This window comes from Lasiodiplodia theobromae (assembly GCF_012971845.1).
Source record: "Lasiodiplodia theobromae strain AM2As chromosome Unknown scaffold_19, whole genome shotgun sequence".
Taxonomy (NCBI): Eukaryota; Fungi; Ascomycota; class Dothideomycetes; order Botryosphaeriales; family Botryosphaeriaceae; genus Lasiodiplodia; species Lasiodiplodia theobromae.
The window spans coordinates 312,167-325,279 of NW_023336398.1; the positions used below are offsets into that span (position 1 = coordinate 312,167).

Sequence of the window (13,113 nt, forward strand, 5' to 3'; positions counted from 1 at the left end):
TCGACTGTGTACACGATGCAGCATCGCCACGTGGGCCTAGAGGTTGACGTTGGCTCTTGAATTTTAGCAGAATTTTTAGGTGTGGCGAAGGATTGACGAGGTGAGGTTGAGGCCGGAGAAGATCCCGTCATCAAGCCGCAGATCTTCATGACGTTAGCGTGTTTGACGGGCAGTGTGTGAAGTCTTGGCGTGTTTGCATCCAAGAAGTTCCTGTTCGTTCGCGCTCCGCTTCAGGCAGCTCCACGCAGCTGCCCTCCATACCGAGCCACCCCCGCCAACATGTTGTGCGCAAGTAAGACACACCCGCACCGTGTTCCAATCGCCTCTGCTGACCCTCTTGCAGTCTCTGGTGAAGCGCCGCAGGTCCCCGTCGCGTCCAAGAAAAGCGGTCCGTAGATTTCCAAGCTTTGTTGACGCGCGCCGAAGCTCACACGCACGCAGGAAACGTCTTTGAGAAGCGCCTGATTGACGCATACATTGCTGAGCATGGCACCGACCCCGTCAATGGCGAGGAGCTCACTGTAGATGATCTGGTCGAGCTCAAAACCCAGCGCGTCGTCCGCCCGCGTCCGCCAACTCTTACTTCGATTCCCTCGCTCCTCGCTGCCTTTCAGAACGAATGGGATGCCGTTGCCCTCGAGACATACCAGCTGAAGCAACAGCTTGCGCAAACTCGGCAGGAGCTCAGCACGGCCCTCTACCAACACGATGCTGCCGTGAGGGTCATCGCGCGGCTAACGCGCGAGAGAGACGAGGCTCGCAACGCGCTCTCCCGCATCAGCGTGAGTGCTGGTGGCGGAGATGCCATGCAGGTGGATAGCGCTAGTCTCCCTGATGCGGTCGTGGCGAAGATTGATGAGACACATCAGCAGTAGGTCGCCCGCGGAATCTCCTCGCGCTGATTTAGCAAACTAATTCTTTCCAGGCTGTCCGCAACGCGGAGAAAGCGCCCTATTCCCGAGGGCTGGGCTACGCCGGAGACGGTCCAATCGTTTGACACCACGCACGAGACGGAGTCCCTATATCCCGGCGGCAAGGCGCTCGCTCTCGACAAGAGCGGCGACCTCGCGCTTACTGGAGGAAAGGACGGCAGTGCCAGCGTTTTCTCTCTTTCGCAAAAGCAGGTGGTTCAGGCACTGAAGGCCGGCGGAAGCGTCACAGCGGGTGCCTGGTACAATGACAAGCCAGTTATTGCCACATCGACGGGCGCAGTCAAGGTGTTTGAGAACGGTGCGGAGGTGGCTCAGATTGGCTCCCATGCAGGAGCGGCAACATCGCTTTCGATCCATCCATGCGGCGACATCCTTGCTTCGACCGGTGTGGATAAGAGCTACATCCTTTACGACTTGAGCAGCAACAAGCAGCTCACGCAGGTCTTCACCGATGCCGGTATGTACTATGCAACCATAGTTTTGTTTTCATTCTTGCTTACTGATGGTGTTTCAGAACTGCTTTGCGGGGGATTTCATCCTGATGGCCACCTGTTTGCTGCAGGCGGTCGGGATGGCCAGATCAAGGTGTTCGACGTCAAGAATGGTGAGAGCATGGCGACGTTCGATGCAGGCGGACCTCTGCAAACAATTGCCTTCTCCGAGAATGGCACTTGGCTGGCGGCTGCAGTGCAGGGCCAGACGACAGTCCAGATCTGGGATCTGCGGAAGGCAGCGAGCATCAAGACGCTGGACATTGGCAGCACGGTGGAAAGCGTGCAGTGGGATTACACGGGCCAGTTCCTTGCTGCGGCAGGCGCGGGCAGCGTTGCTGTGCAGCACTACGCAAAGGCGGGCAAGCAGTGGTCGGAGCCGTTCAGGAAAGCGATCCCGGCGGCGGCGGTGGTGTGGGGAGCCTCGGCGCAGTCGCTCGTGGCGCTGACGGCCGAGGGAGGACTGGTGGAGCTGGGCTCAGCTTGAAGGAGCCGGCGTGGGGGTATCTAGGATAGGCGTCATGCGTAGATTATCTGGGCAATCGCAAGAAAGCGATCAGAGACTGGAATGACATCAGGGCGGTTTTTGGCGATTCATGTACCGGCGGTCCAGTGATGCAGCCCAAGGGTCCATTGAGAGTTCAGGCCGGGGTGACAGGCCCCTTCTGCGTGTGGTACGGGACAAAAACGCAGCGGAATCCATCGTCGCTCCCTTGCTGGTGTCGTCGCTTCGGCGCAGGAAGGACGCAGCTTCCCCGGCCGGCGACATGGCCAGGTGAGACTCTCGACCGCTCGCAGCGCCCGCACAAAATCGCAAACTGCCGTTGCTTGCTGCACAGAACCAGCAAGCACCAAGCGCGCCATTCGTGCATGGGGTTGCAAGGTCGAGTCGAGCCGCCGAGTCCGCTGGCAAGGGCCTTCAAATCACAACACCTCATTAATCCGCCACCAAACACCGTCGGCCGCATTGGCGCTGCTGGAGCCGCCTGCCCACGACCTGCAACACCCACAACCCCGGCCCGCCTTCTCAGCACATCTCTGCCAGCAGCGCACTCTCCAGGACCTGAGCATGGATAGCACGAACCCGCCCAACGGCTGGCCGCATCATCGTATCCCCAAGGTACGAGCCGATTCCAGCGTGCCGTCTGCCGCCCAGATTGCGCAGGAGCGGCTGCCGCTGACGACCCGACAAAAACTGACGGCCCTGCCTGCACAGAGATCGCACGACGAAATGCAACGCGGCCACCGCGAGAGCTCCGACCAAGCCTCCCTTCGCCGTCCAGCGCCCTTCCATCGCCGCGCCAACTCTCCGCCCTCCGCCAGCTCCACCACTCCGCCGCACGCCCCTCAACACCCGCAAACCTCCGGCCTGCACCTTCCTCCTCTCCGCCACCGCTTTGCCGGCGACGGGTTTGACTTCAGACGGCCTGCCATGTCCACGCCCGCCGCTTCGAGCCATCGCCCGCCCGCGGACGTCATAGACCTCACCTCCGAAGACGATGCCGCTCTGGCCGACTCGTCCGCAACGCCAATCGCTCCGCCGGTTCAATCAGCCCGAGCCTCGCGCCCGCCGCGCTTTGCTCGAGAGATCATCGACCTCTCCGACGATACGCCTGCTCATCCGCCACCGCCCCCGCCAGCACAGAATGCCGCGCCCTCGAGCCCGGAGGTTGAGTTCGTCTCGTCGCGCACGATTCCCGGCCGAAGACGAGCACCGGCGACGGCTGTCGACCTCACCGATGTGGAAGACGACTTTGAGTTCGAGATGTTTTTTGCCGACTTTGGAGCCAGACACGGCGTGAACAGGGCACCTCCTGGCGATGGGGGTTTTAGGACGCGCAGTCGAAGGAACAGCCCGGTGCACCGGCGGCTCATGCACATACTCGGTGAGCGCACGTCTGTCCAGCAGCACCAGCACCAACGGCTGAGGGAGCGGCGAGATCAACGTGACACGCGCCCGCGGACGTCGCAGAGGGCGCCGTACATTCAACGGCTAATTGGACGTGATCCAGATGGCCTCCTCGAGCTTAACAATGCTCATACGGGCTTCCTCGGACCAGGCGTCATGAACTACGGCGCTGCCGCCTTCGACCTCGGCCTTGAGCGCGAGACCACGCCGACATACGAAGCTCCCCCCAAAGCCCCGTCCGGATTCACGCGTTCGCCGGAGGAGGGCGATGCTCTGGCCTGTCCCAATTGTGACGCAGAGCTGTGCGCAGGCGCGGAAGGAGACGAGAAGAGGCAAGTGTGGGTTATCAGGGCATGCGGCCATGTAAGTACACCCCTAGCAGCACAGTGGCCGACTCGGCCCAAGGACTTCAATAGAATCCGTTTTAATGCGAACTATGCAAAGGTATATTGCGGCGAGTGCGCAAGGAATCGACATGCATCAAAACGCAAAGGCAAAGAGCCTGCTGGCTCGAGTAGCCGCCTACCAAACCCTTTCCAGAAGTGCGTGGTAAAGGATTGCGGCAAGAAGTGCACGGCACGAACAGCCATGGTCCAGTTGTTCTTGTGAAACCGGCCCAGTCCTTTGGGAACCCACCTTACCTTCTGCATCTTGTCTTTCTGTTTTCATTCACAGCGGCGAAAAAGCGAGCACTGGGTGAGCATCAGGAGTTTTTTTTTCTTTTTCTTTTTTTTTTCACTGGCGTTGATGTGCGTCAAATGGTAGATGAGAGGACTGGATGGGCATGGGGGTCAAGGGGCATCATTGGAACGGGAATGATTGTGACAGGTCTCTTTTTTTATGGATCATGGGCGGATCATCTGCTTTCCGACATAGGATATTCCAGGTCGCCTTGGTCTGCTGCACCCTTTCCTGCATATGGCGGCAGACAGCTGCTTTTTTCTCGAGAGGCGCAAGTCGCCTGACGTCTTGAACCGAGAGCAGCAATGCAGTACAGCTTTCTGAAACACAGTGAGTTGCTTGTGGCACCAACAAGACATGGACGAGCACAGTAGCAACTCGAAACGAAGACCATTGTTTGTGGCGGTGGAGGAGACGAGTTGATGGTGTCGGCGACTCGTACCTCCTAACGCCGACTTGCCTCGGCTGGAAGCTACTGTCTTCTCTCCCCAACCATCACCGCCCAAAAACATTTTTGTTGAAAGACGACGGCACGTACCAACTAGCGGTGGCCTGCAGCAGCCTCGCATCAGCTGTTTGACCACGCCGTTTGATCATTGCGCATTGCAATTGCTTCGCCCAGCTATCCTTCCAAGCTACCCTACCTAGCTCCCCTCTGGTCGCGCAACGAGCATCGCCCACACTGCCTCGCTCTCCCTCACCACTACAAACAATCCAATCGGCCTTGGCGCCGAAACCACCCCGCCCATTACTCGTTCGTCCGAGCCGACCATGTCCTCCACCGCCCCGACAACGAAGCCCAAGGCAGGCACCAGTACCGTCGCGCAGACCTATCTCCTCTCGTACAATGCAGCATCAGCGCTGCTATGGACAGCCGTGTTAGGCCGGGTCGTGCTACTTGTGCCGCTGGTCGGCTTGACCAACGTCTTCGGTGGCGTTGACGACTTCGTGCGCTGGGTGCAGACGCTGGCGCTGGCCGAGGTGGGACACGCTGCTTTTGGTGAGTCTTTTTTCTACTATATGGAAGCGGCTATGAGTCAAGGATAAGGCGGATTAGGGTAAGGGAAAGCGAGTTGGACTAGCGAACACGCAGGTGTATGGAGTGTGGGGAGAGTTGTGGAGGAGGACATGGGAGAAATTGGAGTCCAGGATAATAGGTGTACGGGCGAGCAGAGGGACGAGAAGATGGCACTTGGAGAGGAGATTGCGTGCAGATATGCTGACCACGGCGTTCTTTCTCCAGGCATCGTCCGCGCGCCTCTCCTCACCACCCTCATGCAGGTGGCCTCCCGCCTCCTCCTGGTGTGGGGCATTGCCTATCCGTTCCCCCAATCAACCGCGCACTCGCCCGCCTTCGCCGGCATGCTGCTTGCCTGGTCCGTCACCGAGGTCATCCGCTACAGCTACTTCGTCTTCCTGCTGGGCAGCGGCAAGGTTCCGGCCGTGCTGAGCTGGCTGCGGTACAATACTTTCTACGTGCTCTACCCGCTCGGCATTTCCTGCGAGTGCTGGCTGGTATACAAGGCAACCGGCCCGGCCGCCGAACTGAATCCCCTTATCGCCTACGGCTTGTGGGCTGTGTTGGCCATTTACGTACCTGGTATGCATGTCTTCATTCCGTATCTGAATCAGTGCACTGACCCGTACTAGGCTCGTACATCCTTTACTCGCACATGATGGCCCAAAGGCGCCGCGTCATGCGCGGGAAGAAGAGGGCAGACTAAGTGGGTAAGCGAGGAGTTACGGAGGCAGAAGGTTCACAAAGGTGTGCTGTCCCAAGCACCCGGACGTAGGGGCCGCTAGGCTCAGAACTCGGAGTTCTGGAGACCTAGTTGGCTCGAAGCACCCCCACGCGTATCATATGACACGCTAGGAGACTTCAGGGGCCGAATAATAAAGTATGTTTGTGGAAGAACGAAGTAGAGTCGGGAGCTTCATAGCAGAAAAGGAAAGAACTGGACGACCCCCTGGCCATCAGCTATCTGTTCCAGACGGCGAACCCCGTGTTAGAGAAGCCAGATGGTGCGCCCTTGTATATGTGCCTCTATCTCGCAGACATGTCCGTTCAGGCAGCATCATCTCACCCTTAGGACTCTGGCAAATGGAATCTGGCGTACTCTTCATGCACGGCAAACCCACAGCTTCCGTCCCCGCAGCCTCTTCGTACCGGCGAGGTACGCTGCAGCGGTCAGGGATACCCCGCTGCAGATGTTCATCATGGCCTGTGAATTTCTCAGCGCATTTGCTCTGACCTCCTGTTGCCTCTAACACACGCCTTTGCGCGCTAGCACCACAACAGATATACCTACCGACACTCGCCAGCTTATCATTGAGGTGGCATGTGTCGTGGCCGGCCTATCATGTACATCCCCCCACCGACGATCACTGGCTTAATGCGGGTCCGCGTACATTGAAACCTTTGCTCCATCAAAGGGCTATGGTCGCGAGCAAACAAGGTCTTACGAGGATGTATGTGAACGAGTATCGCACCTAAAGAGTGCGACGTCCAGTAAACAATTGTGTCTAGACCAAGTTAGTAATTCTCGATTCATCAAGTGGTTAACGGATGCTCAATTTGCGTCATGCTCACTGGATGTCAAAACGCATTTCGTTGTATCATCGCTGAATATCAAGGACAGTCGCGAGTCAAATGTTCTCTAATGGGATTGCAGTAAGCAGTTCATTCTCTCTTTCATGTCCACGTAAACAACCAACAAAACTTATCTAAGGTATCTTTCGCATCCGCCCACCTGAATCTTGCAAAAGGGCTTAAGAATATGCATGCCCAGACCCAAACCCAAACCCCAATGCCTTGAAACCCAATACCCATATGCCCATATGCCCATGATCCCAGATACCACAAAACGCCAAAAAGCTTACAAGTTTACCAAAGCGCTAGAAATGAGATATAAATGAAACAATGCATGCAAACCACTTAAGATGAGACAACCTCTGCTGTGCGAGGTCCTGCCTGCTTGGTTGGTAGGCCGGCCATTTGTACACGACCTGCAAAAAAGACACAAAGATATCAACAATGAATGATGATGATGATGATGATGACGACGATGATGATGGTCGAAAACGCGAATGCCAATCATGACGGTCCGGTGAACTGCCGGGAGTGCTTATGCTGTGCAATGCTCGCTAATGGTGATGACAATGACAATGAACGCAGTGACGAAGATGGAGAAATGACGGTCCTGGTGATGAAAGCCGGCTTTGATCCCGTCATCGTCGGCAGCTAGGGTGACAAGCCGACAGGTTGCCTGACGAAAGTCGCGAAGGATGTTGGCAGACCTGGAAATTTTCATGACGTTACAATCAGTCCCGAGATGTCCTGAGGAGCCAGGGCAGGCGAGAGCCGGGAAGCACGTGGTCTGCAGACAGGTGAGCAGGAAGATTGTCGACGTAAAGGCACGTGCAGGTTGCGAGACATTCGCGAGCTCCACCCGGTGGACGAGCCCTTTGCCGGCTTGGTAAGACGATAGTCATGCCGCCAAGGTGCGCAATGTTAGGTTGCAAAAAGAGGCAGAGCAGACGCCAACAAGCAAGAGGCAGGTCGAGTGGGCGGGCTAACGGAGCCAGCAGAGAAGTGGAAGGTCCATCGCCAGGCGCTTCGCTCGAGCTTCGGGCAGCAAAGGAAAAACCAATTTCGATTTTTCCTTCCCATCCCACGCTGCTCGTGCAGCCCCCACATGGCGGAAACACAACGAATTTTTCTGGAGCACCCGATGCAACCCGCGCCCACGCAAGCCACGCCCCGCCCAAACCACGCCAGTGCTCTTTTTTGCTCGTTCCAGTCGTTTCCACTCACTTGCCTCATACAGCTAGCACCATTCTGCCGGCAAGGGTACTGGAGGCAGGCACGCTGAGATCGCGTACGTAGATTGTTGGGGGACGTTTAGCCGGCAAGGGATTTTGCCTCCCGAAATAAGAGTAAGGCCGGGCGGCCCGAAGGTAGTGGAACCGGCCTTCGAGGAAGATCGCAGGGTGCGTCGGCATGCGCAACGTTGAAGGCCGAAGCGGTGTGCAGAGAAAAAAATTGTCTGTTGCGCTCTGCAGGGCAACGCTCATGTGATCGGCTGCCATGGGTCGCGCACAAGGATGGATGTGGTCCTTGGGAACAATATCGACGCAGGGTCTTGCCTCTATTGCTTTTTCGCCTTGGCGGAACCGTTCGGGTCGAAGCGAAAACCGTGATTATTTCCGGCAGGGGCGACGGGAGAATTCGATGGCGATAGTCGATATTCGGGGATGCTGGAAAATGGAATTGCACTCGAGGCTATCCGTTTCGTGCCGCTATCTGCAGCAAGGGCTGGCGCTGCAGAGATTTTTGGAACCGGTGAGGTATGGGCTTCGGAGCGAGTGCGCTTTTCGGAAGCTGCGTCTTTGGGTCTCCTGCGGCGCTGCAGATCCAACGTAATGCTGGGACGGGGATTTGGTGAACGTCGCATGTCGACCCTTCCCCAGCCGCATCCCCTGCGCCTCCTGATGCAAGTATGACTGTTTGCTGGAGGCTCCTGGAAGCCGCTCAATACGCGCCTGCCAGCACACCCACCCATCGCACCGGAACTCCATCCACTGCATCCTCCTCTTCGCTACGTGTGCTGATCTTGCGAGGGGGAAGCCAGATCCTGGCTTTGCCCATAGCGCGCGCATCAAGCTTGCCTTCGCGGCGCATGTTCATCTCCAGCACAATGACACGTAGGAAGTCGCTATTCTCGCGGGGTTCTCTCTGGCGCACGGCTGGCTGTGGGCTCATGGCACGACCGGCTTCCGACGCGGGGTCCGTGGTACGGCGCTTGCCGCGAGATTGGCTGCGCGAGCGGCGTTCGTATGTTTGCATCTGAATCATGGGTCCATCGCCAGGGTCGTCTACAGGTTGGCCGTGCAGAAGGGCTTCGTGAAGCTGCTGTGAGAGTTCAGTAGCAGAAAGCGGCCTGTTCGAAGTGCTCGGGTTGAGGTAGCGACGGAGAGCTGGATCCGGGGTACCCTGGAAGTTCTTAGGCCGCATTTCGCTCGCAAACCGGGGAGACAGCAGAGAGCGAGTTAGCAAATCATCCGGCGGAACGCTCGGAGCTGTAAAGTTGGAAAAGGACTTGGCGGCCGATTTGAGGGCCTGGATAGAGGCAGTAAGGTTTGAGGTGAAGGCCGATTTCAACCTTGATGCTGGGGCCTGGCGCTCAATCTTGACCTCAGGGGCCGGGGGTGGCGGTACATCCTCTTCATTTTCAACGAAGCCGTAGTGTAGTAGCGGGTGGTCAAGAATAGCCTCTTTCGGTGGTGAAGATACAACCCTCCTCTCCCTCCTCTCGCCTGCTCTTCTTGCCAACGACGGTGACCTCGGGGTAGAAGGACTGCTCCAGGAGAGAACTGACCGATCTTCGTCGAGATCGGGCACGGACGGGATGGACTCGCTTGAGACAGAGCGAGGAGAGACAAAGTCGCGTTCCTTCTGGCTTCCATCCTCAATGCTCAAGCTATCGTCAGTGTCACAATCCTCGACGCGCTCCAGCAAAATGTCTAGCGGTGATCCATAGCTTCCCGGCGAAATCTCCTTGTCCTCGGCTCTCCATTCCTCAATCAGCTCGTCGATGGAGATGCGGCGGTCGGCATATTGAAGGCGACGGCGCGGCGAAGAGGTACGTCGTGGTCTAGGAATCGATGTCACGGAGAGCAGCGCTGCGACAGCGGGCGGAACTGCGTTGTGTTGGTGCTCGGATGCCGATCGGGGCTTGCGCGAGCTGTGAGGTGCTCTCGGCGGAGCTTGTTGGGGCTGGGTGCGAGCCGGAATGACCATGGGCTTCGAGTGGGCGGGCGGCGAGACGGCGGGTTTTGCGGAGAGCTGCTGGGGACCAGAGGGTCGTGGTGATTCTTTTCTGAGGTCGGGCTGGGCGGGTGAGCGTGATCGCGACATCCTGACGGAACCCATGCTGCGGTCGGGGGGAGGGTGGTAGGAGGTATATCGGTAGGAGCGCGGAACCATCATGGCTGCGAGCGAGCAGTGGTAGTAATACGCTTAGGCTCCCGGCCTCGGGCGGCGCGGTGGAGAAGATGATGGTGACGTTGGCCCGGGCTAGGCTCCGAAGCTACTGCCACTTGCCGAGCAGTCTCGTAATGGAAACAGGGCGGATGGGGAGATGGCGACCATGAGGCTGACGGGGAGTTTTGGGAGATGAACAAAGGACACTCGGGCCTCCAGCTGGAGCGATGACAACACAGCGCGCAGCACGCGGGAAGGGTCGCATGCGCGGGATACTTGATTACGGGGAAGTTCGAGATAAGGACTGCTGACTGCGCGCCGGTGGGTGGTGGCAGCTGGCCAACCGCAGGGCTGCAAGGAACAGAGCGGCGCAGCCAGCCGTATCGGCGGAATTACTCACTACTACGTCGCCCACGCCTTCCCTTTGCTGCTGGCGCGGCCCAGGGTCCGGCGATCGTTGCATGGTCCTGCCATGGCTAGCGCAGATGGCACGCGAGCAGGGAGCCCACCTAAAAAGAAGCTCCAGCCACGGCTTTCATTCCGACTGCTCTAATAAGGGTCTGTACCTAAGCGCCGCGGCCGACACAGCAGTCGGCTGCGCGCCTTATTACTCTTTTCCGCCTGTGCCTGCCAAGCCGCAGTTGCCTTTCTGACGTATTTCCGCGGTCTCGTGATGCGCCGGGCTCCGGCCTGTCAGAGCAACTGCCCTTATCTCTGCGCCCAACCACCAACACCTCGGATGCAACCCCACACTCCCCACGATGGGATCAAGCTTTCGTACCCATCACTCTCTTTGGGACGGCTGCATTCATATCGCCCCTTCGCGAGCCAGCCCCGGAAGCCAAGCATCCAGCGCCGCAAAAGCCGCTGAGCGCGCCCACTCTCCTGCGCGTCACCTGCCGGCTCCAGCGCACACAGACGCCGCGCTACGCTGCAACCAGCAGTCGTGGATGCAGATCCGGGGTTGCAGGCCGCCTCTCAACACAGGCCTCATCGCCCACCGCTCTCCTTAGGAGATAAGCGCGCCTCCACCAGCCCCTCACGTGCTGCTGCGAACTCGGCATGAAACGGTGGCAGAATCTGCTAGTGGTGGGGCTGCTTGGTCTTCTGCTGCTTGCGTGGCTGGCTTCTACTGCTTGCCTGACTTGCAATTATCGTCGCGTGCGGCGGTGACTGAGCAGCCTGCTTGGAATCAATCGCGGGATGACGGCAGCCTGCAGCTTGGCCCAACACCACCGGCCTTATCTTGATTCCATTAGCTCGCTTGGTGTGATAACCCGCTGCCGGACCACCACGCCCTGAGCAGCTCATGACGCTATTTGCGCCGATCCGTCCACGAGTACGTGCTCCCGAACACTCCAATAAGCGGCTGCTGCCGCAGGTAATCCTACGGGGCCAAAGCATAGCGCCTCCCGTAACGCGAACGCATTCAGACCGTGCAAGTGCTTGTACCGAGCCACAACCCCCTTAGCATGTTTCAGTACTGGTGCGTAGTGTGCTCGGAAAGTCGGGAGTGGTAGCATATCAACCACGGGTCGGTTCGGCATGGAGCGAATGCAATGCACCGGGCACCTCCTTTCCGAGCACAGCCTTTCCGCTACCACTGGCGCCAAATCCCGAGCAGTTCCCGCGCTCGTCCCGCCTCATGTTCGCAATATAGGCACGCTGATCTTGTTTGTTATTGGCATGGTTATAACGACCATGGAAGAGTCCGTACGCGCGATCTGATCATCTGCGTTCAGGGCAGCTCACGCAGAGAGTTCCCCGTGTCTTAGCCTCCCTCACGCGCTAGCCTCACGTGAAGCATCAACATCGCCTCTGAGCTAAGAAGGTGGACACGCGACCGTAGCATGCACGCTCACAATGAAAAAGGCAGCACGCCCAAACGCCGGATCTCATCAACCAAATCTTCTCGGCACCTAGCTGCAGATCCTCTCACACCGATGCCCCAAGCTTTTCAGCCCCACAGCGCCCATTACCAAAACGTACCAAGGCCAACGGCTGGCCTTCACTCACCCTTTGTTTTCCGCCCCCAAGCCAACTGCAATTTTCAGGGGGCAGTGGTATGACCTAGCAACCTTTGGTGAAAAAAGGCCAAAACATGCACCGCAACTCTTAATGTGTGCATTCCACCGCATCGCTCTACCCCTCGTCTCAACATGAGGGAAAAATAAGAAGCGAGAGACCCTGCATATACGGTGGGCCAGCTGGGTGGAGCCGACCAGATACAACTACTACTAGCCCAATTTTTAAGCACGGACCGGTAAGAAAAGACGTGTAATCGCTTTTTGAGCTGGCGCCGACGGCGAGGAGAAGCACTCTAGGAGCATGACGGGCACGGCCACGACAGAGCTTCCGCAGTATCAATCAATTGCAAAGCTCGTTTATACAAGGAATTAGAGAACAGTACCGCATTGCAAGAGAAGCTCCCCCTCATTCACTAGCCAGATCACTAGGCAGGCTGCCAAACCTTTACTTGCTGAAGGACTATGGATCACACCTCTAGCTGACCTACGATGTATGACGCACGGCCGGCCGCGCGTAGATTAGCTGTGACAGATGAGAATTCGTTGGCGAATTTAATGATTGCGGGAAGGGGGGAAACATTGCATTCACAGATTTCCAAACCTGCCACTGGATGCTGTGGAGGTAATTTTGAGCTTCATGCCTGGTTTCTTGATTGACAAACGAAATCATACATGTCCATGTGGTTTGCTTGCTGGTTTGATACGATGTGTCTCCTCACGCCGTATCGATTCCAGCCTCAAGCAGAATAAAAGGACAAGAAAGCACGTAGAACAAATGGAAACAGCACATGCACAGAGTAATCGAAGAAATAGCAGACTCGAAGACAAGAGGAAGATGTGCAGGAAAAAAAATAAGAGAAAAGCATAGAAAAAAAAAAGCAAATCCATTTCGACATGGCCGGGAGAGGAAGGAAGCCTGTGAGGATAGCGCCAGAAAACACGACTTTTTCCCTCCCCATCTCCGACGTGAATGGCCGTAAAGGAAGAAGAGTCATCATTCATACATCACTCCCATATCCGCCATTCAAACCCTTTACTCGTTTGTCTCGATCCCCGATTAAAGGTAGTCTCGCCGTCTTTCTCAGCTGTA

At 57.3% G+C, this 13,113-nt stretch overlaps 3 protein-coding genes across 3 annotated transcripts; 2 read left to right on the top strand and 1 right to left on the bottom strand.

Annotated features, from left to right (window-relative positions):
• Positions 1–279: 279 nt before the first annotated feature.
• On the top strand, positions 280–1,910 carry LTHEOB_6584 (Cell cycle control protein; the record flags this gene model as incomplete). Its single annotated transcript, XM_035515856.1, has 5 exons — positions 280–292; positions 344–388; positions 442–871; positions 926–1,389; positions 1,447–1,910. The coding sequence occupies 5 exons, from the start codon at positions 280–282 to the stop codon at positions 1,908–1,910; spliced, it is 1,416 nt and encodes a 471-aa protein (XP_035372619.1).
• Positions 1,911–2,492: 582 nt separating this feature from the next.
• On the top strand, positions 2,493–5,737 carry LTHEOB_6585 (Ring finger domain-containing protein; the record flags this gene model as incomplete). Its single annotated transcript, XM_035515857.1, has 4 exons — positions 2,493–3,695; positions 4,662–5,013; positions 5,257–5,613; positions 5,664–5,737. 4 exons carry the CDS (start codon positions 2,493–2,495, stop codon positions 5,735–5,737), a joined length of 1,986 nt encoding a protein of 661 aa, XP_035372620.1.
• A 2,807-nt stretch (positions 5,738–8,544) lies between these two features.
• Positions 8,545–9,945, bottom strand: LTHEOB_6586 (uncharacterized protein; the record flags this gene model as incomplete). Its single annotated transcript, XM_035515858.1, has 1 exon — positions 8,545–9,945. The coding sequence occupies one exon, from the start codon at positions 9,943–9,945 to the stop codon at positions 8,545–8,547; it is 1,401 nt and encodes a 466-aa protein (XP_035372621.1).
• Between the last annotated feature and the right edge of the window lie 3,168 nt (positions 9,946–13,113).